Genomic DNA, 16,912 nt, shown 5'->3' with positions numbered 1-16,912 from the left:
CCCCCTTTCAGAAATCTTTCTCAGCACGGGCGGTGTCGCGCTCCCACCAGCGAGCCGAGCACATCCTGAAGAATCTGCAGCAGGAGGAAGAGAAGCGGCGTCTGGGCCGCGAGGCCAGCATCATCACGGCCATCCCCGTGGCTCAGGAGGCGTGCTACGAGCCCACGTGCAGCCCGCCGCCTGAGCAGGAGGAAGAAGGTGGGGCTACCAGGCACACAAAGAGCATATTGTACAGAAACACACACGTACGGATGTCTGCCGGAAGTTTGATGGGAACTGGCAAAAGCTGCTGACACCTCTGTACCCTTGACGGTATGTTCTTTTTCCCCTGTATCTGTGCTGGTCGTGTCGGACGTTGATCCCGCCAGCAGAAGAAGTGGTGAACCTGGCATCACGCCGTCTGTCTGTCAGCCCGTCCTGCGCCTCCAGCAACTCCCACAGGAACTACTCTTTCCGCCGGGGCTCCGTGTGGTCTGTCCGCTCACTGGCCAGCGCCGAAGGTTTGAACATAAAGAATAAATAAATAAAACTCGTGCTTATCTTCCTTCGTGGACACTGAGAATTTTTATTTGTTCATTTTTCTTTATTTCTTTTTTTGTCAGATGAAGAGAACACAACAGAACACACTCCTACTCACCACATGCTACAGCCGCCCCAAGCTGTCTTCCCAGCATGCATCTGTGCTGCCGTCCTACCAATAGTGCACCTCATGGAGGATGGAGAGGTTCGAGATGATGGCGTGGCTGGTAGGTGTCATCAAACACACAAAAAAAGTTTATCTTTAGATTCAATGTGGGAATAAGAGATCGATTCACACGATGAAACATTTTATCATCACAATTTCAAACCCAATATGATAATAATAGACTGTAGATAATAGATTCTTTTATTTCTAATGTGCCTCCTCTCCAAATGTGAGGCCTGATCATGGTATTTGGTCACATCCTGTGTTTTTACAAGTGAAAATGTCTTTCTCTAATGTTTCTTCAGTGAGTGCTGTGGCCCAGCAAATCCTCTGGAACTGCCTGATTGAAGATCCAGCCCTGGTTCTTCGCCACTTCCTGGAGAAACTGACAGTGAGCAACAGACAGGTAGGCAAACACACTCACACACACATGCAAAGGATGAGCGCACCAACCGTGAGCTCACAATGGGAAAATGTAAAATGCGACATCGCTTGAATTTCTTGGTGTTGTTAGGATGAACTGATGTACATGCTGAGGAAGCTCCTGCTCAACATTGGAGATCTGCCAGCCCAGACTTCTCATATCCTCTTCAACTACCTGGTAAGGCAACAGAAGGAACTCAGCTACTTTTTACTTATAGTTTCAAGTAAGTTATTTATTTCTTCACCTTTCAAACTTTCATCAATTCCCATAATCAAATCTCCCTCCTCCTCCTAGGTGGGGCTGATCATGTACTTTGTGCGGACTCCCTGCGAGTGGGGTATGGACGCCATCTCGGCCACACTGACCTTCCTGTGGGAGGTGGTCGGCTACGTGGAGGGGCTCTTCTTCAAGGACCTGAAGCAGACCATGAAGAAAGAGCAGTGCGAGGTCAAACTGCTGGTCACCGCATCCATGCCAGGTGAACTTACCGATACTGCCTGAAAGCATTAATGACGTAACACCGGTGTCAAAACAATGACAAGAGATTTCCTCGTGTCTTTGTTTAACGCAGGAACCAAAACGCTGGTGGTGCACGGGCAGAACGAGTGTGACATCCCGACGCAGTTGCCGGTTCATGAAGACACTCAGTTTGAAGCGCTGCTGAAGGTGAGGACGCTGGGCTGGACTCAGACGCTTCGTTTACATCCTGTAGTCAGGGTTTAGTAATCTGGGTGTGTGTGTGCGCGTCTCTCGCCGTTGCTAAATATAAATGATCCGGAGTACGACTAAATATTAATGTGAGCGGAAGTCGACTAATGAGGGAAGCTTATGACGTCTCCTCTTCCTCCGACCAGGAGTGTCTTGAATTTTTCAACATCCCTGAGGCCAGATCTGCCCATTACTTCCTCATGGACAAACGATGGAACCTCATCCATTATTCCAAGGTAGGTGGACAGCAGCAGAGACTAGCTCTTCCTGGTTTTGAAGATATTTTACGTTAAACAGTTTCCATTTGATATTGCTATCTACCTTCCTGTAGACATATGTAAGAGACATCTACCCCTTCCGGAGGTCAGTGTCTCCACAGCTCAACCTGGTCCACATGCTGCCTGAGAGAGGACAAGAGCTCATCCAGAAGCAGGTTTGGACGATTTTGAAAATGAACAATTAAGCTACTATGAAATGCTGCACCATCGAATTGACACGCTGTTCCTTTTTTCTAGGTGTTTTCCCGTAAACTAGAGGAGGTCGGCCGGGTCCTCTTCCTCATCTCCCTCACGCAGCACATGCCGGCCGTGCACAAGCAATCCCACGTCTCCCTGCTGCAGGAAGACCTCCTCCGCCTGCCGTCCTTCCCACGAACTGCCATCGATGCAGAGTTCTCATTGTTCAATGACCCACAGGGTGAGGCAGACTCCAACTGTATCATCACACACTTACATAAAAACACTCTTTTATATCTGCTTTGGTGTTTTTAACCCTGATCTCTCAGGTAAGGAGCTGTTTGGTTTGGACACCCTCCACAAGGTGCTGTGGATCAAGCTGCTGGAGGAGATGTTTCTGGGCATGCCCAGTGAGTACCCGTGGGGCGACGAGATGATGCTGTTCCTCAACGTCTTCAACGGGGCGTTGCTGCTGCACCCGGAGGACAGCGCCCTCCTCAGGCAGTACACAGCGACCGCCATCAACACCGCCGTACACTTCAACCATCTCTTCTCTCTGAGCGGTTACCAGTGGATCCTGCCCACCATGCTGCAGGTACAGATACTCGTGTCCTACACCGAGCTGTTACCAACGCTGGTGGTGTCATTACACTGCCACTGACATACAGTACATTGGGCCTAATGACGGTGTACACTAGTAGGATGAGACTTAAATTGTCTGCGGCCACCTGAGCTGATATCTCCTACTCTTCCCTCCTCTTTCTCCCACCTCGTGCTGTTTATCAGTTAGCATAGTTATCAGGCATTCAGCTCTTAAAGTTAAGTCTCTCTCCACCTCCACCTTATGAAAAATGCAAGACAATGCAAATGAAAAAAAAAAACAGTGGAAGCACCAGAAATTAAAAGAATGAGAGTAAAATTATGCTTTTTTTTATTATATTATTTATTGGCTGAGTCGGAATAGCTGGCATAAAAAAAAAAAAAAGAGCGTGATATATGCTGACAGAAACACATGTACGGTCTGTATTGTTATGACAGGTCTATGCCGACTACGAGAGCAACCCTTTACTGAGGCAGGGCATCGAGTTCTGCTGCCGGCAGTTCTACATCCTCCACCGCAAACCCTTCATCCTGCAGCTGTTTGCGAGCGTGGCTCCGCTGCTGGAATTCACTGTAAGACTTACCGAGTACACACATGCACACGCCCCAATATATTCTAATAAATTTACAATCAAGGGGTGTTTTTTTTTTTTTTAAGCTTTGTGCATGCACAAAGTTTTATGTTTTTATATTCCTGTATATGCCTGGCTTAAATAAATTTCTCTCTACATTTGTTTCCCGCCCCCCCCAGACCAGCACCAGCACCGGTCTGTCTAAAGGAGTGTCAGCCCAGTGTCTGTTTGACCTGCTGGTCTCTCTGGAGGGTGAGACCCAGGACGCCCTGGACGCTCTGGAGCTGGTCAAGGCTGAGAAACCTCTGCGCTCTCTAGGTAAACTGTCAGTCACCTCAGGCGCACGTTATCACAGGTAGATGGACCACTTCAATATCAGGGTCACTGTTGTCCACTACCTCAAAGCACAGTTGTATTACCATTCGTTTATGACGCTTTTGGGGAAACTCAGCAATTCAATATTTAATCTTTAAAGCCCAGAAACCAGCCATTAAAAATTAAACATTCATTATTCATGAGAAGCTCTAAAAATTATATATATAATTTTTTTTTTTTTTTGCAGATTTCTGTTATGGTAATGAGGACTTGGCCTTTTCTATCAGCGAGGCCATCAAGCTGTGTGTCACCGTGGTTGCCTACGCCCCTGAATCCTTCAGGAGGTATTGGAAACACACTGCATCACGGATCGTTTGTCCATCTTCTTCTTCTTCTCCTGCATCTACAGCTTTTTCTACGACAGCACCATTTTCTATCACCTTAACCGTTTGCATTAATCCCTGCAGTCTCCAGATGCTGATGGTGCTGGAGGCGTTGGTTCCCTGCTTCCTCCAGAAACTCAAGAGCAACACGGTTACGATGGAATCGGCTTCCGTCGCCAGGGACGAGATTGCCGCCATTGCCGCCCTGGCCACGTCACTGCAGGCACTCCTCTACAGCTCAGAGGCTCTAACAAGGTCAACCAGATGGAAATTTTTGCACCCGTGGTAGCTGGAGGTGATGTCTTTTTTTTTTTAGATGTTTGCAACCTTTATAATTTATCCACACCTCCTCCACAGGCCCATGACCGCCCCGCAGATGTCCCGCTGTGATCAGGGCCACAAGGGAGGCACCACGGCTAACCACGCCATGTCAGGAGGGGTCAACACAAGGTCAGGAATTTGTTGATTTAATTCCACTTGAGTCAGTCCCAGATTCTGGTAGTCAGAAATCTGAAAGGCCGTTCATGTTCCCAGGGACAACCTCCACCTACTGGAGGAGGGCCAGGGCATGCCTCGGGAGGAGCTGGACGAGCGCATCGCCCGGGAGGAGTTCCGCAGGCCTCGGGAGTCCCTGTTGAACATCTGCACTGAGTTTTACAAACACTGCGGACCGCGACTCAAAATCCTGCAGAACGTAGCCGGAGAGCCGCGGGTCACGGCCCTGGAGCTGCTGGACATCAAGTCCCACATGAGGTGATGAGATCGATTCACAGATGCTTTCAAATACGTCTTTTGCCAGATTTATTGATAAAGGTTCAAAACAGTTTGAGTATGTCAACTTGGGCTTTGAGAAATTGTGATGAGCTGTTCCTGAACATAGCATTACACTTGTCATGGAAAGAAATACCTTTAATAGCACTATTAATTTTTGCACTGACGGTGTGTCCATGTCATCTCTTTCCCAGGCTGGCAGAGATCGCACACGCCCTGTTGAAGCTGGCGCCCTATGACACCCTGACCATGGAGAGCCGAGGGCTGCGGCGCTACATCATGGAGATGCTGCCCATCACCGACTGGTCGTCCGAGGCCGTCCGCCCCGCCCTTATCCTCATCCTCAAGAGGCTGGACCGCATGTTCAACAAGATCCACAAGATGCCTACGCTCAGGTGCGCTCGCCCACAGGCATTATGCACCAGGTCTGTTGAATACAATCCCACTTCTTTCTCCGTCTCCCTGTGAGTGTATCGTGCTGTACCGGTGCCGTGGTGTGTACAGTAGATAGACGGCTTCTTGGCACTGTCCTCTATAGCACTGCCTTCGTGGGTGATGTACCGTAAGTGCTGCTGTGGTGTGTTTTTTTTTTATTGTGGTAGGTGCGGGTACTTGTGAGTGTGTGTGTGTGTGTGTGTGTGTGTGTGTGCGTGTGCAGGAAGTTACAAATGCATACGTGGGTTTGCGTGGATGTGTGTACTAACGATGGATCACTGGCAGTGTTCCCCCTAATACAGGGGTGCAGGTTTGACTGTTAACGCCTGTGCACAGGAAGTTGTCAGACTTAATGCAGTTAAAGGTGTTGTTATTTTTCCTTTTTTAAAATTAGTTTACCTCACTATTATCTGTGTAATGTAACATGCAAATGATCATCTTTTATATACACGTTACTCATTGACAGATGTTTCTACTCGCACTTCATGCAAACAGTCTTTTGATGCTTGGGCATTTTTAATTAGACTAAGTTAGATTAATACTATCTATCTATCTATCTATCTATCTATCTATCTATCTATCTATCTATCTAGACATAAAATAAAAGCAGACAGGGTAATACACAAAATTGCATAGAAACAAATGTAATTTTTACAACGGAAATTAAATTTACATTTAAACCAATATACACGTTAAATTATTGCAAATGTTCAAATTATGAAATTTTAACTTTTCGACATGATTGAATTAAAGTAAGCAACACTGCTACAGAAGTTCCAGGTCAGATTACAGGTGTTGATGGGCAAGCATTTCCACAGTTTTAGTGTTCAGCTGCATCTCAGTAGTTTTATCTAATACTCCTATTATGGTAATTCCAGGTACATGAAGCGTTTTTTTTCTCTAGAGTTTTAGGTTTGTTGCAACAGATAAAGCAGATTTTTACAACCTAACATATCTCGTCCACAAGTTGAACAGTCTGCAGTGCAGCAAAAAATAATGCAAATGATAAAAAAAAACCCAAAAAACAAAAGCTTCCTCCTCTTCCGTGAACATAAGAATAGACACCGCTGGCTCAGAGGGAACACTGGTCACAGGTGTGTGCTTCACACCAAGATCTGTTGCTGCAGTGTTTAGCTGTTTATGTTTGTGAGCTTCGCAATATTCACTGTTAGTATGACCATAAAGGTGATGGTTATATGTGGAGAAATATTGAGTGGTAATATGATTCTCCGCTCTGAATATTAGATTGAACCAAGACGAACCGCTTCTCCCTGCCAACGTCTTGTTTTTCCTTTCTCATCCCACAATGACATGAATGAGGTGTTTGTATTTGAGCCGCTTTTTAAATCCATGACAATGTGCTTTTGTCTGGGTGTGGGTTGGTGCTGTATGGTTGGGTGTTCTCCAGGAGACAGGTGGAGTGGGAGGCGGCCAGCAGCCTGATCGAGGGGATCTGCCTGACCCTGCAGCGACAGCCAATCATCTCTTTCCTCCCACACCTTCGCTCGCTGATCAACGTCTGTGTCAACCTGGTGCGGAACACACGCAGAGACACACACACACACACACACACACACACACACACACACACACACAACGGCTCAAATCATTCCATCGTCAATCCCGTTATTTGAGTGTGTTTTTAAAGCGTTTATTCGTGTGTGTTGTCAGGTAATGGGTGTGGTTGGTCCCTCCAGCGTAGCAGACGGGCTGCCTCTGCTCCACCTCAGCCCCTACCTCTCCCCTCCACTTCCTTTCAGCACGGCGGTGGTCCGGCTGGTTGCCCTGCAGATCCAGGTAAACATCATCTGACTCTTCATCAAAAATCCACCCTTAAATAATTAGTCCCTAATAAAACTTTTAAAGCTTATAAAGCTTCCTCCATGTTTTTTTTTTTACCCATCCTAGGCCTTGAAGGATGACTTCCCCCTCAGTCATGTGATCTCGCCTTTCACCAATCAGGAGAGGCGAGAGGGGATGCTGCTCAACCTGCTGATTCCCTTTGTGCTGACTGTTGGCTCTGGAAGTAAAGGTAAAAGCTTGTTGCGATTGTAGGTGAGATTACAAAGCCAATCTCATAATAAATAAGAAATTCTCAAAAGTCATTTGCCGCTTAAAAATCAAGCCTGAAATGAATAGGTCTTTGCTGAGCTGTGATTAAATGACTCGATCAAATGCAGACGCATCACTTGCTGGCCGGTTTGCGTCTCACTGCCTGTGTGTCTTCTCTCTCGCAGACAGCCCCCACCTCGAGCAGCCTGAGATCTTCCTGCTCCTCCAGACTGTCATCAACATCCTCCTGCCCCCTCGGATCATCTCCACCTCTCGCACCAAGAACTTCATGCTGGACGCTTCTCCGGCTCACTGCTCCACCCCGGGCGACACGGGGAAGGACCTGCGCCGAGAGGGACTAGCCGAGTCCACCAGCCAGGCTGCATATCTGGGTATGAATGAATGTCATTTTTTTTTAACAGGATAAATAAAGGATACGTGCTTCTCTTGTTCGTACACGTATCGTATCCCTTGTGATTCTGCAGCTCTGAAGGTGGTGCTGGTTTGCTTTGAGCGGTCTTTGGGAAACCAGTGGTACCGGCTGAGCCTGCAGGTGAAAGAGATGGCTCTGAGGAAGGTGGGCGGCCTCGCCTTTTGGGACTTCATCGACTTCATCGTCCGAACACGTATCCCTATTTTTGTCCTGCTGAGACCATTCATACAGTGCAAGGTAAAGGACCAGTGATTATTGCTTCAGCTCGTTCTAACCGGTGTTTTTTTGTTTCATTGTCCTTTTCTGCGTTTCACCTTTCGCTGCTGCATGTTTTCTAGTTGTTGACGCAGCCGGCTGACTCCCAGGAGGAGATTACAGCCCGTCATCACATCGCAGACCAGCTGGAGCGACGCTTCATCCCACGACCCCTCTGCAAGAGTTCCCTGTTCGCAGAGTTCAACAATGAGCTCAAGATCCTGAAGGAGGCTGTGCACAGCGGCTCCGGTCAGAAAAATACTGAAGCAAAAACCTTTTTTCATATTCTTACATACATTTTTAAATGTGTACGCCTGTGTGTTTCTATGTGATCTGCCCCCCCACCCCAACCCAACAGCCTACCAAGGCAAGACGTCCATCAGCACGGTGGGTACCTCTACATCAGCCTACCGCCTCAGTTTGGCCACAATGTCGCGCTCCAACACAGGCACCGGCACAGTTTGGGAGCAGGAAAGCCAACCGTCGCGCCAACCCTCCCAAGACACACTCAGCCGCACCGACGAGGACGAGGAAGAAAGTCAGAAACATTCCCCTTTTCTTTCCCATTTCATGTTTGCAGGGACTGGGGGCGGAACTCACCGCCCTCCGCCCCTTTTTTCCTCTGCAGACGACTCCATGAGTATCCCCAGCGTGGTGAGCGAGCACGAGGCCTTCCTGCCCAGGGTGATATCACAGCGCCGTTTCTCCAGCCACGCCACCAGCTCGGCGGCCTCGCAGCCCGAGGCCCCCCGCACCACCATGCTGCCCAGCCACAGGTGACATTCCCAACGGACACATGCATGTGCACGAAAACGCACACTGAAACACTTTAGTTTCTTTCCTTTATTATTTCTCCAGTAGGTGGCGTAGTAGAGCTGGTGTGGAGGCAGAAAGAATCTCACTGTGTGAAACCTCAAGTGGAGTCAATAGATCAGTAGCTTTCATCCATTTTCAGTCATTCTGCTTCTTCCCAGATGAGTCAGAATGTGCAAGTGAGTTATAAATAAAATATGTATTGTATGTAAAAACATTGCTGGCTGGCCACCACTGTAACTGCAGGCTTTGGAAAAACCTTCCTCGAAGGATCATCGCTTACTTTGATCAGCACGTCTCGGTCTTGTTTATGCAACCATGGCTCCGCCCACTGAGGTCTAACCAGTGAGATGTCTGTTTTCTATTTTCAAAAAACTTGTTCATGTACAATTCGAGTCTTGGCTTGTTTATGTAATGTGTAGAATTAATATTTTGAAAATGATCAACCAGTCATATCCCACAAACCACAGTCATTTTTTTCTGTGTGTATCTCTGTTGATTTATAATATTCTTTGCTCAACAGTCTCAGAGCAGCATTGTGAAGTAGCTAAGACTCTCGGTGTCTTGGTAAGAATGTTCTGTTCCTGATTGGCTAACTGTGCTCAGAGCAAAACACCCTGGTTTCCTGCCGTCATCAGGAAGGGGGCTCAGGGACTTTTGGGTGGTGATGGATCTCGACTACAACTCCCTAAACTCCCGTTCTCCCCCTTCACCCCACTTTTTACAGTGAACCCAATGTGCTAGATGAGTCCCAGGGCCTTCTGCAGGAGGGTAACCTCTCTAGGTACAGTGGCCCTCTTTATGTGTGTGTCCCGTTGGTGCGTTCTTGCATCTGTTCTGCCAGTGGGAGGGGCATTGCCTCGGGACGGCCTCCTCTATTGGCCGTTGATCACTCATCTACATCCAATCAAATCGCCTTGGCCCGTCACCCTCACCCCCACCCCCACTTACCTGTATGTATCTCTTTCTGTGTGGGTCCAGTGTGCCTTGTTTCTGTCCCCTAACCCCCCTTCCCCCTTCTCCTCCTCTTGAGCTCCACACTGACCCTCATCTTCTCAGCTCATCTGCTGTGCTATCCTAACCAGGCCCCTCCCCCCCTTAAAAAAAAAAAAAAAAAAAACTAAACAGGGTCCCATCAGCCCCCGGGGCTAGGGAGCTCTGCCTCTGTTTCTCCTCCGTCAGCTGTGTGGTCTTTACAGTTGACGTGCCATCACCAAAGTCAGCCTCTCTCCCATTGGTGCCATGGTGTTTCATATTGTTTACGTGTCTATCAGGCTTCTCACTGATCAAATTGGGCGTCCTACTCTGGATACCAATCTGTAGGGGCAAGGGGGAACTGGGGTGGCAACATAATGCAAGGACACGGTTATTTTCTTTGTCCAGTTTTGCTTTGAAGAAACTAACTTCATACCTGACTTGAGCGAAGGGAAAATGTTGATATTTGTAGAGTAATTCAATAAAGAGTAAAAACAAAAAAAGTTTCCCTATGAGTACACAACTTTCTTTTGTCAGTTGCTACTCCAGCCCCTACTATCCCCTGTTGTGTTTTCAGTGTATGAATCATGGCAGCATTGTTTTTCCTGCACTGTGACTGGGTGTCTTGTAAACATACTGTGTGTGTCGTGTAAGTGAGCGAATGGGTAGAATAGCAGTGGCATCTTGTTGTGGTCAAAGGTGTGGTCGGTAAGCAAAGCACAGCTGGGGGATGCGGTGGCCCTCTCGCTCTCTTCCTGCTTACGTATTTCCGTGTCTCGTGTGTGTGTCTCTGTGTGTGTGTGTGTGTGTGTGTGTGTGTGCGCGTCAATGCAAATGTGTGTATGTGTCCATGTGATTAACTCATCCAGGGTTGCCAGTGTGCAGAGTGAACCGGGTCAACAGAACCTCCTGATACAACCTCCGTTAGGAAGAAAGCGTGGCCTCAGACAGGTGTGGACATCCACTTTTTTTTTTTTTTTTTTTTTACAACACACATACTGCAAAGATAATATGCATATATATGCTTAATTTGATGGTAAGAAATATGAGTGATTAAATATTTGATTACAAACAAAAACCTCACAAATGTGTAGGAAAATGAAATCATGCAAACTAGATTGGCAGTGAAAAATAAGTGATTTTTATCCAAAATAGTGGTTTGAAATTACAGTTTGCATAAAAATGCATGGAAGGAAGCCAGCTGACAATCTGCACTGTGCTGTGTCTCCCCTGCAGCTGCGACGCCCCCTGCTGTCCATTCCGAAGAATGAACCCCGCGGTCGATCTGGAGCCCGGCTCTCCACGACCCGCAGGAGCATCCAGCCCAAGAACAAACCTCTGGGTAACAGCATACCGTGCCTTTCGCCTGTGTGTGTGTGTGTGTGTGTGTGTGTGTGTGTGTGTTTTGCATTTAAAAAAAAAAAAGAAAAAAGGATGAGTGGCTCACTGAAAAATGAACAGCCAGACTTACGCTGCACTACAGATCGAGCACACAGCAAACCAAACCTACGCTCATAAAACATATTACTCCCAGTAAATTACTGTATTTAATGTCTGTGTGCTGACATGAACTGACCCGTCCTCCCCCACTCACCTCTGTCTTTGTTCCTATGTTGTTTGTTGTTCCATCTGCCACCAAACTGACTCTTCTCACTCTGTTCTGTCTCATGCCTTATGTTTCGAAATAAAGAAACTTTATTGGACTGTGAAGGTGAGACACAACTCTTAACCCTTCCTCTCCACCCTGCAACGGCCCACCCCTTTTATCTGCAACCTCACCCCATAGGGCGCTCTGCATGTCTGTCTTGCATCCCCTCCCGACCTCCCTGCCTACTCCTCCTGTCCCATCCCTGCCTCCACTCTCCACTTTCGGTGGTGCTGATGTGTAAGCGAGTCGCCAGCTGTGGCGCTGTCGCCTCTTGTTTTGACCATGTGCGCATGCATGTGTGTGCCCACAGCGCAAGGAGACCAAAAGAGGTCAGTCACCTTTACAGAGAATCAAGACCAGCAGGCGTCTGCGGGGATAAGCAAGGCCCCGTCCCCCAGCGCTATGGACCCCCCGGACGAGGGCAGGAAGGGCAGTCCTGCCCCTTCAAAGTCCCCCACGCTGGAAGTGCCCTCTGCCTCCTCAGCCACAGTCACTGCCGACCTGCACAGCCCTGCTAACACACAGGTAGGACAGGCAGAGAGAGGACTGGAGCAGGGGTGGGTACGTAACTGCTGAAACTATACATTTTGGCTCATTACTGCTTACATGGGGACCTGAATAGTCAATTAAAAAAAACAAACCAGTACATTAATTAAATATATAATCCTATGGATAGATACCAACAGGAAATGTAGTGTAACCAATGCGTTTTAAAACTCAGATCATTAATATTAAATGTTATTTTACTGCCAGAAATCTCAGGGATGCAAATGTGTCTCAGAATCTTCTTACATAAAACAAACAATGTGCATGTGCATCTACCAGTGGAGGTTTAATAATGTATGTTTGTTGTACTTTGGATAAACTGACCCAACAAACCACTTTCAATCCAGAAAACAACACGAATTTAAATGTTGTCTCTTCAGCAATGTCAACAAGAAAAACAACCACAGGTTTATTCTCTCCCAGGTCCCTCCAGCCATCAGCAGCAAGGAGAAGCGAGAGCAGTGGGGGCTCCGCAGCAGCCTCTCCCCTCCTCCCTCCATCTCCCGGCCCTCCACCCCGACTCCCCCGTCCCGAACCTGCTCCCCGCTGCCCCTCTCCCGAACCTGCTCCCCTCTGCCCTTATCCCGCACCTCCTCTCCTCTCCCACCGCCGCTCCCCGTGCTGGGCACAGCGCCGGCCCCGGGCCCCCCGCCGCCGCCGCCACTGCCGCCAACCCCGCTTCTTCCCCCGCCTCCACCGGGGCCGTCCAGGATCAGAGAGAGCCCCGGGGACGAGGACACAACCGCGCTCCTGCCGCGCAGCAACACCCTGCAGCGGCTCAGCGAGGACGACGGCACAGAGAACCCCCTCCTCACCCCGCTGCTGTCCCCTCCCTCGCCCCGCCGGTCGCCTCGCCGGTTGCCCCTGCCCCTCTCCCCCGTTGACCTGGACCTGGATGAGTCCCACGTGTGAGGGGTGACGGGTGGATTGTATTTTTCTATCTGTAGCCTGAACCAAACGCCATACGGATACCTGCAGGGTACGGATAACAGGGAGGCTGTGTGGCATGCTTTCAAAACATTTAAGAGCAAAAAGTGACGTACGTTTAGATTTGATTCACTGACAATCTAAAAGTACATCGTTTGAAAGGAAGTGTGGGCTTCTGTTTCTTGTCCACAACTACCCCTGCCTCTTCCAGTGTGTCTATAACCCGCCAGCTTGATTTCTATTCCGTCTGTAGCCCCTCAGTGTTCGCCCAAATCCTAAAAAGCCATTTCTGTTTTCCCCATCTGGCTTTGCCCTGAAACTAAACTGCTCTCTCCTCCTCAGTCTCTGTCGGTTTCAGTGTTGGAATATCCACATCAGACTCATTATTGTACTCCTGTCTGTTCCTAAGGCTACATAACCTGAGGGTTGAATGTATATTATAGCAGATCTCCATCGTCATCTCAGACCCATCACAGAAACAGTTGCATTCAAGTGCTGAATGTTTTAAGTCGGCCCGAGTTAGTCGCTTCACCCAGAGATGTATTGTTCAGCCATGTGTGATGTCATACATAGTGTTAATAATGATGATGAATACTGACTTATTACTGATCAGAAATGGTGAAAGGATTGATATTAAACTAATTAATGCTTTTAATAGATGCCTATATTTAGGAGATCTATGTACAGGAGGAGATGCTATTGTACAAAATGTTGCAAAGGTTATAAAGGAGGGAAAATGCAGTTTATATGAACATTATATTAAGAGCCATGCTAAAGCCGTGGGTGAAATGAAGGCGTTTTTATTCAATGATATACAGTAAATATACAATACAGTATATGTATTTTAAACATTATATGTGATTATATGGAACAGGAGAAATTAGAGATTTTATATTTGAGAAGATTCTTATTAGTTTTTCAATATGTTGATTGTCCTGTAAAAATGTTAACGGAACCTAAATTTGAAATTGAGCTTTCAGTAGCGGAGGGCAGGAGTTCACAGAAACCCGACGCTACTCTGCGTCTGTCAGGAAGTGTTTTTAAAGGGGCACTCCACCAAATGTCCATGCATTCTTAAAGAGGCGTTCACCCTTCACCAGGAGTATTACTTACTTATTATATTATAAGTCTGAGAAAATAGCCCTGATGTTGTCCAGTTTTTAAATTTGCAGTAACTTCATCGTACAAATAATCGAAATATGCTAAATTTGCCGGAGTACTCCTTTAAAATAAGTGGCATTATCTCTGAATGAGTTTTGTTTCAAGCAGCAGAACCGCCGCAGACTTCTTCAGTGTACATTTCAATGCAGTTCTATATTCCAGCTCTCATTGTGCAATTGAGTGTATCCCATTTAACTCTACAGTTCCAGTGTGTGTCGTGCTGCTCAAGTGTCTCAGCAGGTGATTTTATTTGTGACCAAAGACTGTAACACAATATATGAAAAAACACATGTAACATTAACGTAAGACTCAGTCACTTGTCCTGATGTTGCAGTGCTGGTCATGTTGTTCTGTTTGTGTCTGTGATGTTGTCTTATATTCAGACCTGTGGGGCAGAAAGATTTTTTATTTTATTTATTTTTTTATTTTTTATTTTTAATCTTAATTGCAACTGTGATGAAGCGATGCAGTAGATAGCCGTTACCTCGTTGCTCATTCCATGCCTTAACAGAAGAATTATTAACATGTCTGTCATTATCAACATGTTATGTTTGTTTAGATGAATTTATTCTGTCCGGTGAAAACCTCATACCTCTGTGATGTCCACTTTTAGGAAACTAGCACAAAGACCTACTTATTCTAACATGTGTAACTTTATTTGTAAAGGATTACACACATTTTTTTTTTTCAGGCTACATCACATTCAAACAGGCTTATGTTTGTAATAACAGTAATGAACGATCACGTCCCAAGCAGATATCGATAACGTGCCATAATCCACACCAATGCACTGTGAGTGTTCTGTTAATCGCTGCTTCTCTGTGTTCCACGTCCTTTTCTTTTCAATGTTTTGTGTCGCCGTCTGTGAGAATTGTTGTAATCTTTTGGTTACACGGAGATTATGTGCCGATTTCAACAGTTTCAACTTATGCAGGGTGAATAGAAGGGAGATGATGCGGCCTCTGTAGTGGTGTATCATTCATGCCAATGCATCATTAGGACAGTGAGCAGTTTTCTCTGCTAATGACTCTTCTAGCTGATGGAGGGCAGTAGCTGTGCACAAACTGTTATGCATTCCTGTCTTGTCCTCCGCATTCACGTCGACACGACAAGTTCTGCAAAATATATCCGTCTCAAATCCATAAAACGCACGCTATATTTCTACATTAATGCCATATTCCTCTACTGCCCATTTCAAGCTTTTTAAAGAAGTTAGTGTTTTCAGTCAGAGGGCCACAGCACTGTTGAATCTGAGTTCCCTTTAAGTGTAACGTCGTCTGTGTCGAATTATGTCTTCTTTGTGCAAAATTAGAATAAATATATATACTATATCAGAATATTTCTGGAATATCTAAATAAACTGATATTGTTTACAATGGTTTTCAGCTTTCTGTTCATTTCTAACCGTGGAGGAAACGGCGGAGATCTAGTCGGTTTTAGTCAAAATAAGCAAAAGGTCAAAAGATTTGAGGAGAAAGCATCATATGCTGGCTCCCCCAATTTAAATGATTTTGGCTCAGAAATGTGAAAAAGAAAAAGAAAGTCAGCTGTTAAAACCACCAGAGGAATAGCTCAGTGTGCAAACAGCTGACACTGTCGCTCTTGTCAATGTGAATGTAGGGTGGAAGGATCAAATCCTGGCTTCTCAAATCTCAGAATTTTGTGTTCACTCCTGAGTAGTGCGGCTGTCGTCCCACGCGATAGCTCAGCAACATGAGCGGAAGCTGTAGCTACAACATGAAAAGCTGAGGTTGAAGGTTCAAAGCCCTGTAGCTCCTCTTTTGAGGTTTTCTCCTCAGCAGTGTGAACAAAAGCATCTTTGAACACCCACTCAGTAAACTTCAGGAGTAGCTCAGTCAGATAAATGTCGATGCAGCTGATACCTAATGATCTGTGGTGATCCACAGTTCCTCCCCCCCAAACCAGCAAGAAGTTTTAAAAAATGTTAATAAAATTTTGTCTGATTTTGGTGGCTCATTAGGTTTGATACTTCATTTTGTGTTTTGAGGACACGTGTTCGATGCCGGAGAAACTCGTTGGATTTGGACGTACAACACCCAGAGGAAACACTGAAAACTTTAAAGATGATACAACAACTGTTTCTGGTCCGATGGTCTGTGCTTTTGTCATTATTTATTCTCACTGTGGTATAAGGATCTGGGCTGTACAACTTAGAAGTATTTGTCTGATTATATTTAGTCAGTGTATGTACGGTGGGATCTCCTTTAATGACAGTTGGCCCCGTTTCACAAATGTCTCACAGAGAAAATGTTTCCGTGTCAGTTTCTTTATTAACTGTTGCTTTGTATTTGTGATTGTTCATGTTTCCACTTGAGGACATGAGGTGTATTGCATCCTCTGTTTGTGTCTCTGTGTGTGTGTGTGTGTGTGTGTGTGTGTGTGTGTGTGTGTGTGTGTGTGTGTGTGTGCTGATTGGTAATTGATGGCCCCTCCTCCCTCTGTTGTCTGCTGCTCTCTGTGTGTTTGCCTGCTGCTTCAGAGAAACACGTTTTGTGAAGCGACGTTTTAGTTTGAAACAAAATGTGACCCAGAGGACAGAAAACACCCTGATGTGAATGAAGACAAGGTAACTACTCTGAACACAAATGTGTCCAGGACAGTTCTGTGTGGAAATATTCTACTTCACTGACTGGAGGCCTTGTTAACACCATGCTTGTGGCTTTAGTTTTGTCTGCATGTGCAGAGATGGCACATTGCTCTCACAACTTGTAGAAATCCCAGATTACTTGAATG

General features: G+C 46.4%; 1 protein-coding gene across 1 annotated transcript in view; it reads left to right on the top strand.

Annotated features, from left to right (window-relative positions):
• unc80 (unc-80 homolog (C. elegans)) overlaps positions 1 to 15,534 on the top strand; it is a 41,249-nt gene extending 25,715 nt beyond the window's left edge. The window contains exons 35-66 of the mRNA XM_087177706.1: positions 12 to 198; positions 369 to 500; positions 603 to 746; positions 991 to 1,091; positions 1,200 to 1,286; positions 1,404 to 1,587; positions 1,681 to 1,775; positions 1,964 to 2,053; positions 2,149 to 2,250; positions 2,333 to 2,513; positions 2,602 to 2,867; positions 3,311 to 3,445; positions 3,624 to 3,762; positions 4,007 to 4,103; positions 4,227 to 4,397; positions 4,500 to 4,592; positions 4,677 to 4,895; positions 5,108 to 5,338; positions 6,757 to 6,880; positions 7,020 to 7,145; positions 7,257 to 7,380; positions 7,586 to 7,792; positions 7,886 to 8,070; positions 8,172 to 8,337; positions 8,447 to 8,626; positions 8,717 to 8,864; positions 9,629 to 9,685; positions 10,746 to 10,827; positions 11,113 to 11,218; positions 11,567 to 11,587; positions 11,835 to 12,049; positions 12,494 to 15,534. Of these exons, the coding sequence (XP_087033832.1) occupies positions 12 to 198; positions 369 to 500; positions 603 to 746; positions 991 to 1,091; positions 1,200 to 1,286; positions 1,404 to 1,587; positions 1,681 to 1,775; positions 1,964 to 2,053; positions 2,149 to 2,250; positions 2,333 to 2,513; positions 2,602 to 2,867; positions 3,311 to 3,445; positions 3,624 to 3,762; positions 4,007 to 4,103; positions 4,227 to 4,397; positions 4,500 to 4,592; positions 4,677 to 4,895; positions 5,108 to 5,338; positions 6,757 to 6,880; positions 7,020 to 7,145; positions 7,257 to 7,380; positions 7,586 to 7,792; positions 7,886 to 8,070; positions 8,172 to 8,337; positions 8,447 to 8,626; positions 8,717 to 8,864; positions 9,629 to 9,685; positions 10,746 to 10,827; positions 11,113 to 11,218; positions 11,567 to 11,587; positions 11,835 to 12,049; positions 12,494 to 12,982 (4,884 nt within the window). The 3' untranslated portion in view covers positions 12,983 to 15,534. The remainder of the gene's footprint in view (positions 1 to 11; positions 199 to 368; positions 501 to 602; positions 747 to 990; positions 1,092 to 1,199; positions 1,287 to 1,403; positions 1,588 to 1,680; positions 1,776 to 1,963; positions 2,054 to 2,148; positions 2,251 to 2,332; positions 2,514 to 2,601; positions 2,868 to 3,310; positions 3,446 to 3,623; positions 3,763 to 4,006; positions 4,104 to 4,226; positions 4,398 to 4,499; positions 4,593 to 4,676; positions 4,896 to 5,107; positions 5,339 to 6,756; positions 6,881 to 7,019; positions 7,146 to 7,256; positions 7,381 to 7,585; positions 7,793 to 7,885; positions 8,071 to 8,171; positions 8,338 to 8,446; positions 8,627 to 8,716; positions 8,865 to 9,628; positions 9,686 to 10,745; positions 10,828 to 11,112; positions 11,219 to 11,566; positions 11,588 to 11,834; positions 12,050 to 12,493) is intronic.
• Positions 15,535 to 16,912: the final 1,378 nt, after the last annotated feature.

Source organism: Seriola lalandi, unplaced genomic scaffold (assembly GCF_002814215.2).
Source record: "Seriola lalandi dorsalis isolate HSWRI2012SDOR001 ecotype SW California unplaced genomic scaffold, Sedor1 jcf7180002054630, whole genome shotgun sequence".
In the NCBI taxonomy this organism is placed as follows: domain Eukaryota; kingdom Metazoa; phylum Chordata; class Actinopteri; order Carangiformes; family Carangidae; genus Seriola; species Seriola lalandi.
This window is presented reverse-complemented; position numbering and strand designations above follow the sequence as displayed.